General features: G+C 36.6%; 2 protein-coding genes and 1 pseudogene across 4 annotated transcripts; 1 reads left to right on the forward strand and 2 right to left on the reverse strand.

Moving 5' to 3' along the window:
• Positions 1 to 764: 764 nt before the first annotated feature.
• LOC108992514 lies at positions 765 to 10,502 on the reverse strand. Of its 3 annotated transcripts, XM_035692009.1 has the most exons (4): positions 7,532 to 7,905; positions 6,282 to 6,344; positions 4,001 to 4,081; positions 765 to 1,284 (listed from the first exon to the last, which is right to left on the reverse strand). In XM_035692009.1, exons 1-4 carry the CDS (start codon positions 7,568 to 7,570, stop codon positions 898 to 900), a joined length of 570 nt encoding a protein of 189 aa, XP_035547902.1. In that variant the 5' UTR covers positions 7,571 to 7,905; the 3' UTR covers positions 765 to 897. The 3 variants fall into 3 exon arrangements, with proteins under 3 accessions (XP_035547902.1, XP_018822664.1, XP_018822666.1); XM_018967119.2 differs by lacking the exons at positions 6,282 to 6,344; positions 7,532 to 7,905 and adding an exon at positions 10,104 to 10,502; XM_018967121.2 differs by lacking the exon at positions 6,282 to 6,344 and having other exon boundaries at positions 7,532 to 7,901.
• Positions 5,114 to 5,773, forward strand: LOC118349025 (annotated as a pseudogene).
• An 11,113-nt stretch (positions 10,503 to 21,615) lies between the features above and the next one.
• On the reverse strand, positions 21,616 to 22,960 carry LOC118348330. Its single transcript, XM_035689872.1, has 2 exons — positions 22,916 to 22,960; positions 21,616 to 22,119 (listed from the first exon to the last, which is right to left on the reverse strand). The coding sequence occupies exons 1-2, from the start codon at positions 22,958 to 22,960 to the stop codon at positions 21,616 to 21,618; spliced, it is 549 nt and encodes a 182-aa protein (XP_035545765.1).
• Between the last annotated feature and the right edge of the window lie 623 nt (positions 22,961 to 23,583).

Genomic DNA, 23,583 nt, shown 5'->3' on the forward strand with positions numbered 1-23,583 from the left:
ATAGCTCTAATATGATCCACCTTCCAGCCTTTGGTCTCTTGATCAATGAGAGTTTAACTCAAGCTAAGTCCCTAAATAAGGGGTATTTTGAACTTCTATCAAAGAATAATGGAAATTAAATGAATGATACGACGGATGCATGTGTTCAAAACAGTGTTACACAAAATTCTCAGAAATTATATGAATAATACATATAGAAAAATGGACACCTGACATTCATGTATCAAAGAAAATATAAAATAAACTTTTTAAAAAAATAAAAGTACATATCCATGGTGAAAATAAATTAAATTTTTTTTTTAATTTCAAAATTATTCTCTGACCGTCATATTAATATTTCTTCTCAATTTTAAATGAAAATCCAATCTGGAAACTAATTTCTTTAAAGAAATACTCTAGCCACAAAATAATTACACAAAAATAATAATCTTTACTGATGTGACTTGATGTGTTTTATCAAATTGTAAAATTACTTTTATTGTAAAACAGATCCGATAAATCACATGAAATCACATCAGTTTGTAAAATTACTTTTGTATAATCCTTTTATAATCATTTTATAGCTGTAGCACTTCTCATTTCTTTAAGCATGAAAACCAATGATTAAAATCATTTTGCATACTTAATGACCATGTTTAAAATGTGTAACCTCGTTCATTTACTTTAACTTCTCCATTCACTAACTTACAACTTGACTATGCATTTGCCGCATCACTTTTTGTATTTTTTTGTCGTAATTGACGTGTTTTGATTTGAAATAATAGTTGACTAAAACTTTTTGGCAATAATAAACTGAATAAACAAGTAAATTATCAAGATATGCAGCAGTTTCAACATCTCCGACAACAGAAGACTTCTGACCGAACAGAAATTACAGAAAGTAGATCATTTATCCTTTCAGTATGGAAAGTCATGACCACCTGGACTATCTGCATGCATGTCCATGCAGTCATTTGAGCTTGCGGAGTTGGTATCCCGGTTTTGGAGATGACAATAGTTTGTCTCACCATTCGGAGGTCCTTGTGAAGCCCCTTGTGCGAGATGATAAGACTGAATGCTCCTTCGAACTGGGCTAGAGAGAGCATTAGAGAAAACAGAGTTCTTAGCTTGATTATCGGATTGCCCGGAACGAACTCCCTGACCAACAGTTGCTATATTCGCAAAGGGACTGGAAGAGACCGGGGCACCCATACTAGTTAGGTGCATTGCGTTCTGGGCGTGCTGGTTTTGAAATGGAAGCCTCGGGGACATTGGGGGCTCATCTGCTCCATATTCAAGCTCATTCTGCCAAAAATAATTGAAAATATATCAAGAACATTAAATTAATCCATCGTCACATGCAGTACACTCATTCAACATGGACACGTCTCATATAAAACTCATGACCAAATATCACGTAGATATATCTCATTCCATTTCATGAACTTAACTCGCAATCATTACTGTAAATCCCACATTATATAATTACAACGAGCTCCGTATCTCGTACCATGCATCTAAATGTCCAGTGTAACTTAAAGTTTCTCAGAGATGAAAGGTGATAAGCATATTATCCGATTTATACACGACCTGATTGGATGGATACAAGGTAGTCAACACAAGGCTGTTGGGCCTCCTAGGCAAAACAGTGAATAGCATTACGTTTATTTTGAATTCCTCAACACATGACAAAGTCTGGACTTTTTTTTTTGGCAAGTACTTTAAATAGTCAGATATTCATCGCTAAAAAGAAAGAGAAAGGGAGAAATAAAGGAGTGACATGGTTAGAGGTTAGTGCGTACAGTTTCATCTTCTGGGGAACTATAGTACATTGAGAAGCTGAAAATAATAGAAACCATATAGATGCCTTAACTACAACCTCATATTAAGACAGAAATTCAACGGATTTGAATTATTCAGTCTCCGTCCTGCAAATTTCTATAGCCAATGAATGTCACCAAAAAAATAATGGAAAACCATCTCTTAATGATCCCATCATGGTAAAATCAGTATGTGAAAGGACATCATCAATAGATTAAGGCTGCGTTTGGTTCCCAAACTCAACTGAGTTCCCTCCACTTTAAACTCCTTCAACCATCCAAACATCCAAGTGAACTGCTTTCATACATGAATTCGGTGAGTTTTGTTCCTGTAAGATGGACTGACAAAAGCTGATCTCACAGCTTTATTTTTTTTCCCGTAACTCTCTCTCTCCCATCAACTTTATCTCTCTCTCCTGACAAGCCATCATCTCTCTCTCTCTCTCTCTTTCTCTGACAAGCCATCAACTCTCTCTCTCATTTTTTTCTTCCGGCCAGCACAAGTCTTTTTTTTTTTTTTCAAAATATCACTGCAGGTTGGCACGATGGGGGACAAGCACTACCAGTGAACAGTCATGGATCCCACCAACTTTACAAACTCTCATAAATATATTTAAACTCATCTTAACATCTAAATACACTTTAAACTCATTTTAGATGGACCCCACAACTCCCTCCACTACTCAACTCACTACCATTCATAAAGAACTGAGCTCAACTTAGCTTAGCACTCAGCTCAGCTCAGCATCCAAACGCAGCCTAAAAAAAAAAAAAACCCAGACCTTTCAATCATAGAAGTTTCTCATATCTACTTCAACAATCTCGCCTGAAATGAGATGTCTAGACAATGCTTTCTACTAAAACCAAGAAACGTCCTGGGACAGGTGGCTTGAAACAGTCCTACCCTTAGGCCTTTTGCATAAAGTGGCATATTTTAACATGTATCAAAACGGGAATCAATTATTGTTTGAAGCTACTAAAGTTTATAAAATATTTTCTTAATTGCTCCCAACTGTAGGCTGTGCATATAAGAGTAGGGTGGGCAGATATCCTCGCGTTCTTTTATTAGCATATAAAAGCCCAACACCTCTACAAGATTGAGCATAACTCCTCCCTCCATCCCTTGTTTAATTCCACTTGGTCCAAAAAACATTGATGGATATGCTTATGCCTTTTTTTTTCTCTAACATCAGCAGTTCGTAACTTCATAATGACCAGCACCTAACAATTTTTTAAGGAGAGCTATTTCTGGTTCCTGTTAGAGCTGCGCTACATGCCAAGCTAAAGTAGAGGACCCAACTAAGTTTCAGCTATCCAGCAAGAACAAAGGAATTCAATTAATAAATTACACCTCAAGTTTCAAATCACCTATAACAGCCAACGGGAGGAAATTGGCTAGGGGACTAAAATGCACCTCAAACTCGTTAATATTCAAAATATAAGAGATACTTCTTGCCTCCCATCAGTGGCTCACAAGGATTGTCTACCAGACACATGCGCATTATGGGCACTTAAAACATTAAGAAATTTAAGTTCTTTGAGCATGATTTTCAGCGCATCTCCTTGTATCAAAGGATTGTATGGCTCACCACTCACACCAGTGACTTGTTTTCTCTACCAAGTTTAACAGCCTTAAAAAACTTCCTGAAAAGTTTCCATTGCCCTCGAATGAAATTGATAAGCCTCACTGACAAAATTAATACTTAGAAACCTAAACACCATGTTATTAGGTAGACCTATCCTTAATAGTATAAACTTCTATATAGGACTGTAAAATTACATGTGATGATCCAATGAACCCAGCCTACATAGATTTGAGTGATGAAATGTGAGAATTGATGATCAATAGCCTGCCTCCCATTTTCATCAAACTTCCTGTCTTCCAATGTCTCTAGACAGGAGCCTGCTCATAAGTGCCAGTAATTGTTTACTGCTAAATACTTAGCCCATGAAATTTAGAAGCATACAGCAAGATGCAACAGACCTGCCACAATAGGGCAACAGAAAGAGATATCTAATTTTTTTTTTTTTTTTGATCAATAGAAAGAGATATCTAATATGCAAAACAGAAGCATGGAAACAATCTAGCACAAAAGATATAACATTAGCACACAAGGGATAACACTTAAGAAAGTTACATCACAACCCTATAAAACCAGGAAACAGAGCAAGAACCATTAACTAATGGCAAGCTAAGAAACCTGCAAATAAGCAACAATATCCACAGTTGTCACTCTTGATCCTTCTTCTTGTTGTCTCAAAATCCATTGATATAGTTTCTCCTGCAAGGTATTAAGGAGAGAGACATAAGAGTGTTATTTTTTTTTTTTTTTGATAAATGAGACATAAGAGTGTTATATATGTGCCTATAAAGGCTACAAGAAAACTGAAAATACAAAAAACGATAACTATCAAAAGAGGGAAAAAAAGACCTGCACCTCAGGCTGAAATCAGAAAGGACATATGATGCATTCACTTTATGTATTGACAGAAAATAGATTGACCTCAATAATATGGAAATTATCCACAAGTAACAGAATCACACAGACAAACTATCAAGTATCTGTAATGAAACAGAAAACCTTTTTTTTATAAAGGCCATAAATGAAACAGAAAACTAAAATCACATTACCGAGAAGTTAAAGTAAAATATGTTTCTTAAAGATAATTTCAAAAGATTCACATGCAACATATGTGAATCTCTGTGCCATAACAAAACTTCAGGTGTTTATATGGGTTAAAACTATGTGCTGTCAGCTTTTACATCAACATTGGGAATACACCCCCCAGTCTCCACTAGAAGTATTTAATTTCAGAAGTTTTCGCTTATAAGTTCAGATTTTCCAAGATAACTGGTCTCCCCTGTTTCAGAATTTGAGATTCAGTCCACCCTCAGCTTCTATATTTATAAATATATGGAGCATTAGCTGGAGCAGAAGTGAGGAAGCAATAAAAGTTTGATTACAAGTACTTCATAAGTTAACTCTCTGCACAATGCAGAACCATTACCTACTATGTAAGCATGCACAAGTACATTGCTTATAATGATGGAATATAATACACCCATTAAGGAGTAATGCCACTTGATTGAAAGAAAGGTATTATTTTCAGAACATGACATCAATGGTTGAGGGTACAGAGACTGTAAAAATGTTGCTAAACTAGGAGGTAGTTAAAAAACTGAAATCCAATACTTGAAACTTCCCAAACTTAAGTTTTTTTCATCCAGCTCACAATCCTAGCCATTAACTCTATTTAAGATGAACATTAATAGCCGCCAACTCCTTGGTTGAGCACAGGACGGCCAGAGGTAACTGGAGAAGACAGAGGAGGCCAAAATAGTCCCAGAAATCAAGGAAGCAGGTCCAGATTCGGAAGGTTCTCCTCAACCTACGAACCAGAGCCGGAGCACGAGAACTGTGAAGACCAAAGTTCTGAAGGTGGAGATCCGTCTGTTCTGATAGGGTAAGGGTCCGATCGACGTGTTCAAGTCTAGCCTGGGCGGCTGGGACTAGGACCAGCTCGAGGTCCAAGATATCCTTGACAAATACGGGTTCAAGTCAACCTTTGCATTCAATCCAGGGTCGGGGTGCGGCCTTGCAATCTGGTTCAACTTGAGGAACAGACAGTCTGTGTTGACATACAGAGATGGATCGGTGATTTACGTCGATGGCCAAGGAATCCTTGATGAAACCAGTAACCAAGATCTTGGAGGGGTGGGGGTTGCAATAATAACCATTTTAATAACATTGGTTTTGAAGGAAAGTCCAGTGTGGGTTGAGAAATTTAACATTTGTGGTGGGAGCTTTCCTCCATGGGTCCTGGCTTGAGTGGTTATTGTTTTCACATGGATGAGGAAAAGAACAAGGGACTTGTTGAAAAAGTTTGGTTGGTGAAAAAACAAGATTCTTTTCCCTTTTTTTAGAACACTATTTAAGATGAAATTTGGATCATATAGAGGAAAAAAAAAAAAACCCCATAGCTTTGTTAAATAGGATATAAAGTTCTTCATTTGATGTATGCTAGCAACACAAACACTCGTACAAAAAGGCCCCACTTACTACAAACAAGTTTCTTGTAGAAATCTACTAAAGCAAGCAGACATGGAAGGAAATAGGAATACAAATTGAAAATAACAACCAGAAGCTTTAAGGAGAATAAGGAGGAAGGACTAAAAAGGAGAAAAGATCCTGATAGCAAAGGGGAGAAAATCTGATCTAGATGGGCTAGGCACTTAAAAATCACAAACAAAGAGGATATAGTGGAAGGTGTAACACGGTACACCCCTTCCTATAGGTCTGGAATGTTACGTACATTCATAACATAATACCCGGTAAAGAGATTTAGTCTCATAAAATACCTCATCTATTGGATCATAAAACTTGTCTAGCATGACAGTCTTTCATAAAAGCTGAAAAATAAAAGAAATGACATAAGCTAGTTCTATGTGAAACTAACACTACTTCAATGTCTAAATCATACACTAAGTCTCCGGAAATTTATTCTACTCTTGGCACTCCTGCTCTGTATCCACGAAATCATCGTCTGGGACATGAAAACATAAAAACCGAGAAACAAACAAATGAGTCGAAGACTCAGTAAGAGCACATCATACTGTAAACTTAACTTAGCTTAACATTAGGCTTAATTTTGAAAACTTACATATATCGTCACACATTCACATAACATATATATCATTCATTAGTAACATAAGCGGAATCATACATAATCATGACAATACATGTAACGTGGATGCATGAATGACTGACTCCATGCATTTCCTAACAATCATACATGACTTGTCCATCTTGTCTTTCACTTATTTAGTGGCAATTCATTACATGTGTGCATCGGTCCAATTGTCATTGACTGTATATAACATAAGGTAAACCACGCTTGGGTCCGTGTTATCACTTAACATATAGTGAACCACGCTTGAGTCCGTGGCACCGTCTAACATATCATAACATGTAGTAAAACACGCTTGAGTCCGTGTTATCACATATCATATGGTGAACCACGCTTGAGTCCATGGCACCGCTTAACATAAACATACTTGAGTTCGTGTCACCTCATATCATATGGTGAACCATGCTTGAATCCGTTTCACCGCAGGTCGTTGCACCGCTTAACATATCATAACCTGCGGTGAAACACGCTTGGGTCCTTGTCACCTCAAAAAATATTAGCTTACATGGGGTGGACCACGCTTGAGACCGTGACTTGTAAATCCACCCATAACTTAAGGCCAATCTTAAAGTTACCTGTCATTCATGTATTTTCTTATTAACTTTCATAATGCATGAGAACATGTTTGACTTCATGAATTTACCTGGCATGGCATACTCTTATGCATGGCATAACATTATACATGGCATATTAATATGAGTTTTAAACCACATAGCATAACATAGGCATGACATAACATGATCTAAACATTACATGAATATTACATGGCATACATGATCTAAATATTAATGAACATTACATGTCATACATGATCTAAATATTACATCAACATTACATGGCATACATGTGATTTTCATGACATCTCATCCGTCTAACAATCCATACCGACAGAGCATCATAAGTATATCATCGCAATTCATCGAGATTCGTGAAAGGGAGCCTAACCTTGACTTGGCTCGTAGCGCAGCATAGGTAAACATCACATTTTTTATGCACAATCAGAATATTTACAGCACATATAAAGGTATGATCATACTACTTACCTCTTCGCACTGCATCCACAATCTCACGTTGTAGCTCATGACTGAGAGAGAGAAGAACCAACTGTGGCGGTGGGTCTGGGTGGTTGGCTGGGAGTCATGGCGGCGCAATTGAAGGTTCCCGGAATAGTGGGGGTTCGATGGAATTTGGCTGACCAGCAGTTTTTGGGTGGTGCTCCGATGTCCTCAGTGGTCAACGGTGGGTGTCAGTGTGCTCTGTGGTAGTTTCCGGCGAGGTGGCTGCTTGGTTGCTGAGAGGAAAGCTACAGTAGTCTGTGAGGGCTGGTTTGTTGTAAGGAAGGCGACAGGGCTTTTGCTTTCAAACGGGTATAGATTGTGGAAGGAACCCAATCCAAAACAATCACTATCTAAAAATAGATCTTAAAAATAATAAAAATACTAATAATAATAATAATAATTCTAAACCATAATTTTGGACCCGTATGTTACAGAAGGGTTGTTTCTAGAAAATATGAAGCAGCAAGGAGAAAAGGAAAATCTAGAGAGAGATAGAGAGCAGTTGTGGGAAAGGTACCTGCACATTTCTAACCTCGGGATAGGAAAAGATTTATTAAATCGAGCTTTTCCATTCCTAGTCCCAGTTTTGATTAAAGACCCAAGGTGGGCTATGGATATATAGCAAGCCTGTTGCACCATAATTCATCAAGGTCGATACCAAAGTTTTCATGTATCCTGCAGCAGTGGTCTCTATTTATTCACCCCCAAGAATGCACTATCTTCCCTTTCAATGAGTTCTATTGTAGTAGCGTGAATTGAACCAACGTGAAACAAGAGGAAAAAAAAAACCCTTTACTCATTCAAGGGATCTAAACTCTATGTGGTGGCTAGGAGGGGTCACTAGACCAGCTGCCAGATGCAGAGAGTAAAGAGTCTTTTGAACCATTCCTAGAGAGATAAAAGGGAGACTGTGAAGGTCAGTGGCATAATCATAATATGTTGAGAGATTCCTCCCTGCGCTACCCCACTCTTCATTGCAACCTTCTTTCTTCACTTTTTTTTTTTTGTTAAAAAGTAACCTTCTTTCTTCACTTCCTCACACTCTTACCCTTAGAAGATTCAACATCACGGTCTCTACTCTCTTCCACATTCTTTCAAGCTGTTTTCATCTTGTTCGAATATCTTAGTGCCACATTCCCCGTCTTCCTGAAGTAGCTATCTAGAACTTGGAAAGTTAGCCAAGTAACCGACCTATCAAAAAATAGTCAACTGAGCAACACACACAAGCAATCTACATAAATAAGCCCCAGGCTTCCCTTAAGAGAAGAGTGTGAAGAGCAAGTGTTTCATGTTGACTGATGTGTTTAAGACAACTTGTTACTGTTCTGACTATGCTAGTGAGTTTTCATTGAATATGTATTAATGTCTAAGCTTGCTAGATGTTAGGGTGTTGCGTCATCAAAGGGTATTAGCACATATACATTGTATGCGGTATACTTTGTAGTAATGAGTTAATTCCTGGCTAAAGGAGACTTCAGGAGTCTACCCGTGTGTGTATGCTAAACAGTACAACATAAAAATACTAGGACAATTCCCGGGGGTAACCATCTTCAAAGGTTAGAATAAAAAATTCATCATCATCCTCATCAAAGATAAAGAAGGAAATATGCCTTTCATGTTATCTAAAGCATTGATACCTAAAAAACAAAACCTACATCTTTCCAACCAGGCACGTACACCAGACACTCCTTTATGCAGAATGATGCAAAGATCAGATCTTTTTTATTGTGATCACAAAAAGAACACATCTAACAATGTAGCATATGCTCCTGAATAATTGAACAAAACTTGATACACGTCCAAACTTTCTTTTCGATATAACAAAGACAAATGATCTCAAAAACTCAGGTTTGTGTTTGTAATCAAGAGCCTTGAAACGTTGAAATAAAAGCACTCCTCGTCTCGCACTAGAGTCCATATTATATTCTTTGTATGGTAGCAATAGCATGCTTCCTCTCCTAAAAACACCAGAAGCGTCTACTTATAAAAAGAACAAAAAATACCATAAGCCTCTTATCTAATTCAATAGCCCATGCAGAATTATCGGTAAAATAAAATTAACTGAGAAATGGACTCCATAAGAGAACAGAAAAAAAAAATACTAGGAAGCAAATATATAGGGGGAAATAACGACCCAATGAAAGAATATCAAATAGCTCCCATGGGTCCCCGAGAAAATGCAGGAAAATCAAAGGAAAAGAGTATACCATCCCAGTCTCTTCATTATTTAAACCCAACAAAATAAGAGCCACATACAACAACGCCAACTGCAACTAGATGGCTTTTTTTTTTTTTTAACCAATGCAACTAGATGGCTTGTTAAAACAAATAAAGAGCTCAAATTATTATAAAAACCCAAAAACTAAAAACAAACAAAATGTAGAGTAGAACAATAAATTTCGTCGGTAACAGACTGTAATATATGCCAAAAACAATACCATAAAACAGGCAAACAATAATAACAAGGTAAACCCATCCGACCAAACCCCTTGAATAAAAACAAATAAAAACAAAATATAAATAAGAAAAGGCGGAGGAAAATGGAAGAGGAAGGAACCAGAGCGTGACGTTCACCGGCTTGGAAGGAGAGGCGCTGGTGGTTCATTGACTGGGTGTAGAGCTGGGAGAGGGAGTTGGCGGCGCTGCAGAAGGTCGTGTAAATGCTACGGTCCACCTCGTCCATGCGCGTGGCGTCCGACTTCCTCTTCTTCCCCATGGATGGTAATGACAATTCAATTCTTCTTTTCTGTTGACTCTCTTTCGATTACCTGTTAAAAAAAAAACACAGAGAGAGAGAGAGAGGCGGTAGATTATCTAATGGGAAGGAGTTGCGGATGGGCAAAGAAAGTGTGATAATAAGAGGCTTTTTGTTTGTGGAAGGCTAAAGAGAAGGTGCGTGACTCTGCGTTTCCGTGTGTGTGTGTTTGTACGCGGAAGGAGAGGTGGAAGAGCAGCGGCGATGGGAAGGAATTGAGGGTTGTCCCGGATGCTTTGACACGTCATCTCTTGTTTGGGTCCCACCATTCACTGGCTTCTATTTTTTTCCGAATCGGGCTTCGGTTTTACAGTTTACACGATGGAGGTTAAAAGGCCCATAAAGTAGCAGGCTAGCAGCAACCCGCAAGAGGAACTGTAGGCTTTCGGCCCATGAATTTCCACATCTCCTTTCTTTCCACAATACATTATGAAGAATATCAAGATTGATTTATTTTTCATCCATTTATCTGGTTAGAATTAAATAAGAGTGCAAAGTATGAATTTTAATACTCAGGGTATACAATGTCTGATTTTACTAAGTTTGGAATGTAAAGTTTAAAGTTTCTAATAATTTTAATTGTTGGGATAGAATTGGCAGGTTCTCTAAAAATAAGGGAAGAGATAAAGCTAAGAAGAGATAAGACAAATTGACACAAACTCCTAAATGGAAAGGAGTTCACAAGTAAAGTTGGACTAAATCATTCTAAAGAAATAGACCTCTAAGTAGAAGATCTCCACAAATTTGCAGGGACACCATACGTACAAACTTCATCACATACAATGACTTCAAATGATATTCTCTCAAGGGAGTCATAATTTTCAACCTCTTCGAATACTGAATTCTTCTATTGTATTGTGAGATATTATAAAATCGTCTATTATAGTGGATTTCACTCTCAAACAATCCGTAGACATAGGATTATAGGATTTTATGCCGAATCACCTAAATTTTTATGTCTCTATCTATTTATTTTTGTTTGCTTATTTATTATTTATTTTATGGATAGACGTTCAGAGCACTATATCGAAGCTCGAATCATCATCATGAGTTAGGAATAATTATTTCCTTCCTTCCGATCTGTCGTATAAATTTATGCATTAACAATTGGACGCCGTTGTGAGATTGACTAATCTTCGGCACCGGAATTGGGAGAAGGACATTCCCGACTCACGAGATCGCCTTGGAAAAACTAGATAAGATTTCTCAACTTCACTATTTCCTATTATTTACTCTCTTAACACTACAGCGAATGAGAGAGTACAAGAAGCAGACCAGGCAGAACCTGTAGCCACCGGTAACTCGCCAGTAACTCACAGGTGATACAACGACGGTGGAGATACAACGACATTGGAGACTTTTGCCGGCAACTCACTGGATCAGAGTGTGCACGTACGCTGTACATAATGCGGGCAGAGAGCACCAAGCTACCAAAGGCCTACGCACAACATCTGTGAATTGGCAGGGCTACCACTGGTAGAGACTAGAACCGCCGACGCTTTTTGTTGTTGGTGGGGTAGTTCCTCCACCACGGAAGTCGTTCGCATCGGGTATAGTGTGGGCAAAGGATGCACGCTACCAAAAGACCACTAAAACTAGGCGTCCATGAGACGGCGAGCCCGTTGTCGACCATCGTCTAACTCGCAATGATCTTCTTTTGTCGGAGTGGCGGTTCTCGGCCACAACGGTGTTCCTCGCCATCCTCGCCAGTGCACACAGCGGGAAGATTGCTCGACGCTAGCTAATGCTCATTGCAGAAACTGGTTCGACCACCACCTAGCTCGCCAGCGTCTTCTGTAATCGGCATGGTGGTTCCCGATCGACCACGACGTTGTTCCTCGTCACGAAGGTTTTGTTCACTGTCCAGCCTCGCCACTGGCCCCCACAAGAGTTGCTCGACACCAAAATCCCTCGCCCATGGAGACCGCTTCTGCCCAGCCTGGCTCATCGGTGTTTCCCACTGCCGCCAAGGCACTACCTGACCCAGAAGTCACAGGCAGGTTCAACCGCACCATGCTGTGCAAGAGAAGCCAGCCGAGCTACTCCATGCATCTCGCTAGGCCATCCACAACGGACAGTTGCTCACCAGCCTCACCCCATGCAACACCTCGCCCGTGGCGGCAAACATGCAACGTCTCGCCACCCTCGTGGCGAGCAACAACACACGAACGGGCAACCACTAGTCCATGATAGGTTTGGTCACTACCGGGAAGCCATACTCCGCCTTTGAGAAACTACCAATTAAGTCACTGCTTCACTACCAGTCTACCACCATGTCTTCCCGAGCAATGACAACAGTGGTCGCTACTTCAGGCCACACTCCCGCTAAATTTGCTCACCATTGTTCGCGTTGCTCACCTAATTTCACTTTGCTCGCCAAAGTTCACCTTTGCTTGCAGTAGAAGTTTTGCCAACCAAAACAGTTTCTCGCCGTTACCAACTTGCTAGCAGCGTGTTTCCTCACAGAGACTTTAGTCCCACTTGGTTTGCTTACCACAGTTGAATTCCATTGGGTTTACTTGCCACCCTTCAGTCTCATTGGATTTGGTCGCCCACAATAGTTCACTCGACACAGTAAGTTGCTCGCTCGTGAGAAGTTGCTCACACACTAGTCACTCGCCCATAACAAACCACTCGAACAAGAAGTTGCCCACTGCACACATCACATGGCACCCAAACCCCGTACAAACTGAGTACGAAGTTGGCGGGCATTAACCCACTAACCAACCAAAAGGCATGCCACTGACTTGCTCGAAAACCAGAGCCCGTGGGCCCACTAGTCTCAAAAGCAACCATAAAGCTCACTGAGCACATCTCCCGTCTATCTCTCATACCTGAGCTGTTCACAGCTTTGCATAAAACAAATAAAAAAACTAAGGATCAATTTCAAAATTTATTTGTTTTTGCATATTATTGACCTGAGGATTTTTAATATTTTCTTATCGAGCAAATCAACCTTAAGAATCATAAGTAACTGTTGGGATAGAATGGACCAGATCCAGCCCATTACTAAAAATAAAGAAAGAGATCAAGTCAAGAATTTAGCATAAAACTAAAAAAATATAAAATAAGTTGACTCAGAATCTTAAAATGAAAAAAATTCAAAATTCTAAAATGAATGGAATTCACAATGTAAGTTGGATTTAATCACTCAAAGAAAATAGATCTTTATATATGAAAGAGATTTCTACAAATTTATAGGGACTCCATACATACAAACATCATCATGCACAATGACTCTAAATGATCTTCTCTCAAGGGAGGCACAAGCTTCAACCTTCCCAAACTATGAATTCCTCTATTATATTGTGAGATATGTGAAACCATAAGAGATTATAAAATATCTATTATAATAGATTTCTCCTCCAAATAATTTGTAGATGTAAGTTTTTATGTCAAACCACGTAAATCTCTAAGTCTATATATTTATTTTTGTTCGCTTATCTATTATATTTTTTTATAAATGAACGTGAAGAACACAGTATTGAAACCCGAATCATCATTATGAGTTGCAAATAATTCTTTCTTCCATTTCTATCTGTCGTGCAAATTTACACATTAACATTAACGGTTGAAAATATGCTTCTACTCAATATTTATCACCAAGGATTATGCACTCTACATATTATATATCGTATTCTTTTAAATTTTACAATATAATTTAAAATTTTGAAGAGACGGGTCACGGCATTCGGATCTTATGGAAATTATTTTTTATTTTTTTCAGCCTTTGCCGACATGACTAATTAAGTGGAAACTCTGGAACAGTGACTAGACGTTGTTCAGGTGGAGCACCTCGTGATGATTAATGCCTTTACGTCTAATTTTTACATCATGCCTAATTTTTACGTCTTTCACTCCATGCAATGTATGGACATGTTAAGCTCTCATAACAAAATCGTCACCTCTCGCTTATTTTGAAGGACTTACGCAAGATTTGCTTATGTTAAATCTGTATAAATTATTTTTTAATAAAAAATAAAATTTATTTCACATATTATTTATTTATGGAACATAATTTAATTTAAAAGATAAATTTTAAAATTTAAATATTATGAATCAAATTATGATAAATGGATGATACGTGAGATAAAGATTTTTAAATAGCATTACATTAAAATTTAATATTGAATTTTCTTATTATAAGTAGGCAAAGACCCACAATCGAGTCAAAGGGCTGCTGCTACGAAATTCGAAGGAGGTAGATGACCTGCAGCTAACGTTGAAATGAAGAATAATTTTGCTAAAAACCAAGTAGAAGAATCTGGTAAAGGATAAAGGGCTGCTGGAACAAGCTTGGTTTTTTGACCAAAACGCGATGTACCACTCGGCTTATGAAAACTTGTTTCCGCAACTCTTGGCTGGATGAACGGCAAAATATTCAAACTCGAGGATGAAATTGAGGGACAAGATTTGTTGACTAAACATGTATAATATTATCTCCTTCTAGAAAATATTCTAGGTCATGAGTAGCATTTTGAAAACGTCACCGAGTTCAATGAAATTCTTTGCATATATATATATATATATGAAAAGTATCTTAACTTCAAAAAAATTACATAAAATTAAATCTATAAATTGATGTGATACGTCAGATTATAAAATTATTTTTATTATAAAATTGATCTAACGGATTCTATTATATATATATATTGTTAAAGACCCAACCATTGATCCAAAAGTCTTAAAACTGTTGGATACTAACTTGGTTAAGTTTTTAACCCTCTGGATCATCACATTTCACCACGCTTTTGAATCTGACGTCCACGGCAACCCATTCCATCAACACTGACCCAGTGGTAATCATTTCTCTTTTGGCAACTTCACTCATCTATCATTTAACATTATGCTCATATATAGTATTAAGGCATTTGCCTATAAGGTCGCCCCTTCGTGACTTGAACTTGTGACGTGATTTCTGCTCTGATATCAATTGTTAAAAATCCAACGATTAACCCAAAAGTTCTAAAAATGTTAGATGCTTAACCCTAAAGATCATAATATATATACTCTGAAGGATCCAAATGTGATACTTTTAATGATTTTTTTTCTAATCAAGTTCATATATATAAATATATATATATATATATATTTATATAATGTGATAGTTTTAGGTTGTGTTTGGTTGTTAAACCAAACTCAATTGAGTCAATTTATCTCAAAATAATCGTTGATAAGATTCATTATTTTTTCAATTTCTCATAGAAAAAAAATTAAAATCATTTCAACCTATTTCATCCAGTTTAACCAAAAAAAAAAATCTCAAGATAGATTTGACCATTGTATAAGCTGCATAGAATTTTTTTAAATGCAATTAATAAATACAAAATCTACGATGACTTTAAAACAAGAAAAACTCTTGTTGCAGTCGCGATGCAAAAGGCTTTGACATGGACAAAATAAAAAACGCACTGTTTTCATAACCTTTCTGCATTTCTCCAGATCCTTTTCCCTCCTTCCATTTCCGTTTCACCATTTCCCTCCCTTTCCGTGTTTCTCCCCCTTGATTTCTCTCCCTCGAAGACGAAGATCCCACATCGCTGAGACTCTCTGTGTTCTCTCCATTTCCCTTCCATTTCCTTCCCTCTCTATGTTTCTCTCCCTCGAAAACGAAGACCTTCCATTTTGCCGAGTCCTCTCTCTGTTTCCCTTCCATTTCCCTCCCTCTCTGTGTTCTCCCTCGAAGACGAAGACCTCTCTGCCAACCCTAATCCTAGAAGAAGGTGATCAAGGAACTAGACAACCAGTCGCCCCAGTGATCGTAGATTTCCGATCGTCTCTTCAAACACGCTTCAAACAGGTATCAATTCCCTTCAACTATTAAGTTTCCCAAGAAAATCCCCTAATTTTCTTGGAGATTTTGTATGTGGGGATTTTATTCAAAATATTGTTAGTATGATTGAAGCTTTGATTTACTGAGAAACTGTTCATTCCTTTTGAGTATAGAGCTAACGCTTTGCCAACCTTCGCGGTGGCCATCCTCACACTCATGTGCGCCATGGCCTCATTCTCCGACAATTCAACCACCCCTCACCCTCTGTCCATGTTGAGGTCTATCTCTCTCACTTAAAGCTTACATTTTCTTAATTTCAAGCTTTAGTAAATTTTTTTAGATCCACAATTCACTTTAATTCTGTTCTTTTGGTTCGTAGCTGTTGAACATTAACTGGTTTAAAAGGCAATGAAAGGGTAACAACGAGGTAATTGCTTCATTTTTTTCCTGATTTCTACGTGTGTTTTCCTGACGCATACTTATATGAATCATTTATGAATCGTGTTGAAAATTTGTGTGAAAGATGCCTCAAACGTTCAAGGGGGTTTTGTGGGATTGGATTCTTTTTTAATTATTGTTTTTTTTTTTTTTTTGTTAATTGGTAAATAAAACTTTCAAAACGGCCTTTTGTGTTTATGTTCTTCACTATATCCAACAAAGATAATGGGTAGACTCTTTAGATATATTTGTTTTTATCTTAATCAAAATTCTCAAACGTCGACCAATAGTATGAGCTTGAGTTCCAAAATTTCCTGAGCTGTTGAACTGGAGCACCATTGGACTAAAAGGCTGTAGGTCAATTGGTTTTTTTAGTATTTCATTGGATATTTTCATTCCTAGAACAAGGTCAAGCCAGCAACTTTAGGTTCGTGGCATTCTTGCTCAACATTTTCCTATCAACACTTTTGAGTTATGCCTATTGTTTTCAAGGAATATAACATATTGATTACTTCAACCTTTTTCATTTCATTTAGCATCGAAACTACCATGCTCCCCCTGTCCCAACATAAACGAATTTGGCAAATGATGCCTGAATATGATGGAAATGTGATATTCAGTTCTCCATTTCTTCCCTCCTCCCCACCTTATTCATTGTATTATTATCCACTGCTTATCTTTGTGAACTATTTCTTGCAGGTGTTTGGTTATGTGGTGTCACCTTATATGTGATGCTAGTTGGGACTTATCCACTTGAAGATCCTGATTACCTCAAAAAAATTCAGAAAAACAATTGCGGTAATTATTAAGGCATAAACTTTTCAACCTTCCCCCCGCCCTTGTCTTATTTTCTATCATTCCTCTAATAAATGTAGCACCATTATGTAGGTTTGCTTCTTCTATTTTGGTGGTCTAATTTGAATATTGTGTTATGGCTTATGTTGATGGATTCTTAGTGTCCACTATTCAGTTACGATTATGTTCGAGTTTTCCTTTAATGTAGACATCTTCTTCTGCCAAAAATTGCGAAAAGAGAGAGATTGAGATCCGTAAGAGAGCAGATGAGATTGAGAAGAGAGAGTTGGTGCTTCTTGAGAGAGAAGCTGTCCTAAGACATTCACGCATGCTAGCCCAGGTGTATTGGAGTTTTGTAGTTCTCCTTTGCTGTTACTAGTGAAATGGTAGTGGTTTAAGTTACATCTTAGAATGAATTTGTAGTTTTAAGTGTTATAAGTTAGTTTAGTGAGTGCAATGTAATAGTTGGCCATTTGAGATTTGTTAATATTTTTAGCTTGCTCATTTTGTTGGCATTTAGTTGGTTAACAGCCTGAGATAGTAAATACATATTTGTACAATTAAAATGTTTGTACAATCAATTTCCAGATTACTTGATTAGACTATGACAAGAATTGTTCAACCCCAATCCTCTCAGAATCTCAAAATATTTATATATATTGTTACGAAATAGATATGAAAAAATAAATAAATGGAATGAAAGAAACAAATAGAGAAATAGATATGGTGTACGTGCAGTATGAGTTGGAATGAAAGAAACAAATGGATATTGTTACGAAATAGATATGGAAAAAAAATAAATGGAATGAAAGAAACAAATGGAGAAATAGATATGGTGTACGTGCAGTATGAGTTAAAATGATGTTTTACCCCAATAATTTGAATGATGCTTCTCAAAATATCAAAATCAGCTTATCGGCATTTACATGTGGTGAGTTTGATAAATGCATTGAAAAAGCTGAATCCTCCCAAGGCATGCCTATAAATTATGTGGTGGTTTGAAAAGATCTAAGTTAGTTGTTCAGAAAGTTATGGAGATGATAATGGAAAAACATGGAAATTCCAATTCACATCAATTTCCTAGCAGACTTGAAACATATCGTAATGATAAGTCCATAGGTGGTGGTCTCTCTTCATAGAATATGAAATACTATAATCAAGTAACCAGGTAAAAAAAAAAAACACTGGATAGTTGGCCATTTAACAATCAATACAATTTATTACTTTTCTTCTCAATCTACCAGGTTTGCCAAACTTTTTTCTTCAAAAAATAATTACAAAAACTATCACTTGCCAAAAATAATTACAAAAATTATCACTTGCCAAAAATAATTATAAAAACTATCAGTTCCCAAGTTTTCTTGTTACAAAAATAATTACAAAACTATCACTAGGAATATACTCCTGCCAAGTTTTCTTCTTACAAAAATAATTACAAAAACTATCACTTGTCAAGCTTTATTCTTCCAAGCTTTCAACAATGTCCTAAGTAGTATTATCTGCCTCCACATACAATACTCCTGCATCTCGCTAAATTAAGTATATTTAATGAGAGGTCATATCTAATAGACGATTTTCATGCACATGCTTATTATGGCATCATTCTCAATATTGAGTCCATGGTTGGGAGTTCAAAGCAACCCCCCCCAAAAAAAAAAAAAAATTATATCAATATTACTATTGAAATATAAAAAGTTTAGAAATATTATACTGTCTTGACTCTCAACAATAAGCCAAGGGAGGTTCTTTTGGGAGAAATTTACAATGAGAATGAAGTTCATTCCAACATCATTGTGCAAGAGGAGATCAAATTGGTTCTTGAAGTTGCTTTTCTCTGTGCAAGGAGTAGAACATGTGATCGGCCATCCATGGAAGATGCACGGAAGCTGTTGTCAAGGTTGAAGCCACATACAATGACCACCATGATAAAAAAACATGGAATCATTTGAGAGTAGCAAAATTGATAGGGGCACAAGCTTGTTTGTGGACTATGGATCTCTAAACGTGAAAATGTTTTTGAAATTTGTGAATGAAAGATAATGACCACTTGCCTAAAATAGCAAACAAAATAAGTAGTTCAGTATTAGGAATTATACAAAATCACTCATTTTCCTTTTTTTTATTATAGGTAAAAGGGCATATTTCTCCTTACAAGTTAAAAGAGTAGGTAGGAAAAAAAGTAAAGAAAGTTCACATAGCATATTGTATTGCAGTTATGTGCATCATAAGAAGTTTATAATAAAAACTAACATTATGATGAACCTCACCTAAAAATTACTTGAACATCTACCTCGTGTAAAGTCCGAGATAAAACACGTTGAAGAAATCCAACTTCCTGGGGGTGAGAAGAAGAGATACTCAGGTCTAGTCAATTCACTAAAATTAGATCAACCTAAATATAGTCTATAATATCATGAACCTCCCCAAAAAAAAAAAAAAAAAAAGACTCTAAGAATATATACAGAAGGCAACCAACTAAATCAACCTTAGATCAATTTGCTGCTTATTGATCCTTCAAGCAAATTGATCTGTGCTTAGGCCCTCAACACTCAAGCTTCCCAATCAAACTTGTTTGGTTTTTCTATAGGCAAAGGAAAAAATAAATGAAAATTGAAACTTCACGATAAGCATAAACTCTTATTCATGTGAATTGCTCTCTCTCTATCTCTCTCTCTCTTACACACACACACACACTCAAGTTCTATGGAGAGAAGGTCCTTGGCATTTAGATATTCTATTTTTTTACAAGAATCCAATTTAAATTGGGGTAGTGTTATAATAGATCTCTTCATTTTGGTTGGCTTTGCTGAAGCAAATTCTGATTTATTTCCGCCATTTACTATTATAGCCATGGACATGAGTTGCAAAACAATAAATACTCCATGAATATCTTCAATCTAAAGCTCACAACTTCCTAAAGCAAGTAAAAATTCCTTACAAAGAACACAGTTACATAGCCCAGCTTGAAAAGAAAGTACTCTTTCCTAGCTAGGGCCTCTTAGAAACTATTGTGGCTATCTCTACTACATGCCTAGCTAGTTATCACAAATTAAAATTTAATATTGCATCCTATAAATCATTCTAAGATCCCGTTTGGTTGTTAAACTCATCTGAGTTCAACTCAGTTCAGTCTAATTTTAAGTTAAGTCTAATATCCAAACACTCAACTCTCAAATTATTAAACTTATATCAACTCAAAAGCTCTTTACATATGTGACCCACAACCTTTTTTAATTCAACACTTCTTTACACGTGGGACCCATAATATTTTTCAACTTTTTATAAATACATCTAAATTCATCTTAACATCCAAACACATTTACACTCATTTTAAGTGGATCCCACAAGACTCACTCTACCATCTCAATTCACTACTATTCATAAAGAACTCAATTTAGTTCAACTCAGCTCAACATCTAAACGCAGTCGTTGTTACTATCTGTCACCTATATATAGAGGTTTTGACTAGAATTTCTGAATTTGGATAGCAAAGTCGGATTAGCAATTTGGCCTCATTTGGTTTGGTAGATGACTCATCTCATCTCATATAATTATTACAGTTTTTTCAATCTCTCACATAAAATATAATAAACAATTTAATTTTTTTTTTTAATTTTAAAACAAAGTAATATTAAAAAAATTATATTATAACAATATTTTATTTTATTTTTAACTTTTATCTCACATCATCTATTTAACCAAACAAAACATTGCTCTTCTAGCCACTCCCCAACAAGAATCAAAAGCAAATTGTACTAGAAAGAGTTGCGTTAGTTGTCACTACAACATTTCAATATCCAAATTACCTTGTAATTGCATGGCTAGCAAATCTCTTCATACATCGCAGACATCCACTACCATTTAATGAAATTTAGATATTGGAAATTCAAAATTTCCATCGCTCTTAAAACCAATTCGTACACTCTATTGCACGATGAGCCGTATCCACTCTTTCACTTAGATGCATCCGAAAACCCTTGCCCCTATGCATTCTCGACATAGAGAGGGACAAAGACCTCCCTCCTGCTCCTAATTAATATATTATTACCAATATAACTTATGGAAGAAAAAAAAATGTTGAAAGATCACCAAGCCCTAAAAAGCTTATCTAAGTGAATGGGCTCATAATTATCACCCACCATTTATAATTTCTTTTTTTTAAAAAAACCATTTTTTTAGAAGAAAAGCTTCTACATTCATGCATAGAAACAAAGTTTAATACATAATACACCATCATAGGCACATTAATAACTAACTAATAAACAACATCTATCAGAAAACACTCGCTGCATCCGCCACAAGACTATTTCAAATAAAGTCGGGAGGTTCATTCCACCATTGTAAAGTGTCATCCACAAACCGTGTTTGTCGAGCTAGAAGGTGTGCAACCTCATTACCATGTCTACCAACATGAAGAACCTCAAAAGAAATAAAACTGGACAACACCTTCTTCACCTCATGAATTAAGACACTGCACCTATTCAGATCCTCCCCCCTTGAGCAAATAGCCTCCATTGCAGCAAGTGAGTCCCCCTCTATAATCAAGTGAGAAATACCGATGTGAGAAATTAATTGCAAACCCCTTAGAGCAGCAAGCACTTCTATATCCTCTACCTTATGAATACCCAACTCCCTTTTAGACATTGCCATGACCATACAGCCATTGTTATCCCGCAACACAGCACCCACACCAGAAGCATTTAAGGAACTAAATATAGTTCCATCTACATTCAGCTTAAAAGTCCCACATGGTGGAGGATACCAAAGCAAGGTAGAAAGCTGGTTGTGAACTTTTACATGCTTTTGAATTAACTGGTAATTCTCAACATAATCAAAACAATTTTTAATCACAACACACACATCAAGATTTGTTTGTTGGAATAATTTTAGATTAGGAAATTTCCACACCCCCCAGGCAATTAACAAGAGCCAGATCAAAATGAGAGGGTCATTAAGCCTTATAACTACATTTACTGCAATATCAAATCCATAATATCCATATATCAACCTCAAATTTCTTCCAAAATACATTTCACACAATCTAAAAAAATAAGGGCATTTACATAAAATGTGGAAAACATTTTCATCTGCATCGTAGCAAAAATCACATGTACTAGAACCTAAAATATGCATCTAAAATAAAAGCTTTTTGGTAGGCAAACTATCTTTACAAGCCCTCCATATAAAATTTATTTTTATTTTATTTTATTTTATTTTATCTTATTTGGAAGCTGCAAATTCCACAAAGTCCTCCAAAAAGAAGATAAAGACAATTCTTGATTACTAGAACTATTCTCCCAAGCATGTTTTAAGTTAAGAGCAAAATAATAAGCTGACTTTACAATGAAGATACAATTCCTAGTACCACTCCACACTAATTTATTATCGCCCCAATGTAGGAATAAATGAGTCTTAAGAATAATATTAGCCTCAAATGGAATGAATACTTGTTTCACCAAATATGTGTTCCATTCACTAGGAGAAGAGGCATCAAATAAGTCAGCTACACGAGCATCCTCAACAAGGGTATTACAGCAAGTAATAACTTTTTTGGGGTTAGAATCAGGTAACCAATTATCTTCCCATATCTAAATTTTATCCCCTTTACCAATTCGCCATAATCTTCCAGCTTTGATGACAGATTTTGCTTCATATATGCTTTGCTATACATATGATGGCTTTAAGCCTAACACTGAAGATAAAAAATCAGAGTTGGGAAAATATTTTGCTTCAAACACTGATGCAAAGAGTGATCCTTGTGATTGAAGTAAATGCCAACCTTGCTTTGCCAATAATGCTAAGTTAAAAACTTCCAAGTCCCGAAAGCCCAATCCACCATTAAATTTTGACTTACACATGTGACGTCATTTCAGCCGATGAATCCTTCTCTCTTGACCCCTTTGCCCTCACCAAAACCGTGCAATCATCCCCTCAAGTTCTTGGCAAAAGCCTTTTGGAATCTTGAAACAACTTATTATATAAGTGGGTATAGCCTGTACTACAACTTTAATCAACAGTTCTCGACTAGCTTGTGACAATAATTTTTCTTTCCAACCCTGTAATTTTGCCCAAACCTTATTCTTTATTGCTTTAAAAGTTTGGAATCGTGATCTTCCCACAAAAGAGGGTAGACCAAGGTAGTTATCATGGTGCTGAATATCCTGAACGCCCCACTCCTTTAATATCATTCATAATGGCTGGATCCATGTTACGACTAAAAAGTTTTGTTTTACCCCTATTAAGCTGTTGTCCCGATGCCACACCATAACTAGATAG

This window comes from Juglans regia, chromosome 1 (genome assembly GCF_001411555.2).
Source record: "Juglans regia cultivar Chandler chromosome 1, Walnut 2.0, whole genome shotgun sequence".
In the NCBI taxonomy this organism is placed as follows: domain Eukaryota; kingdom Viridiplantae; phylum Streptophyta; class Magnoliopsida; order Fagales; family Juglandaceae; genus Juglans; species Juglans regia.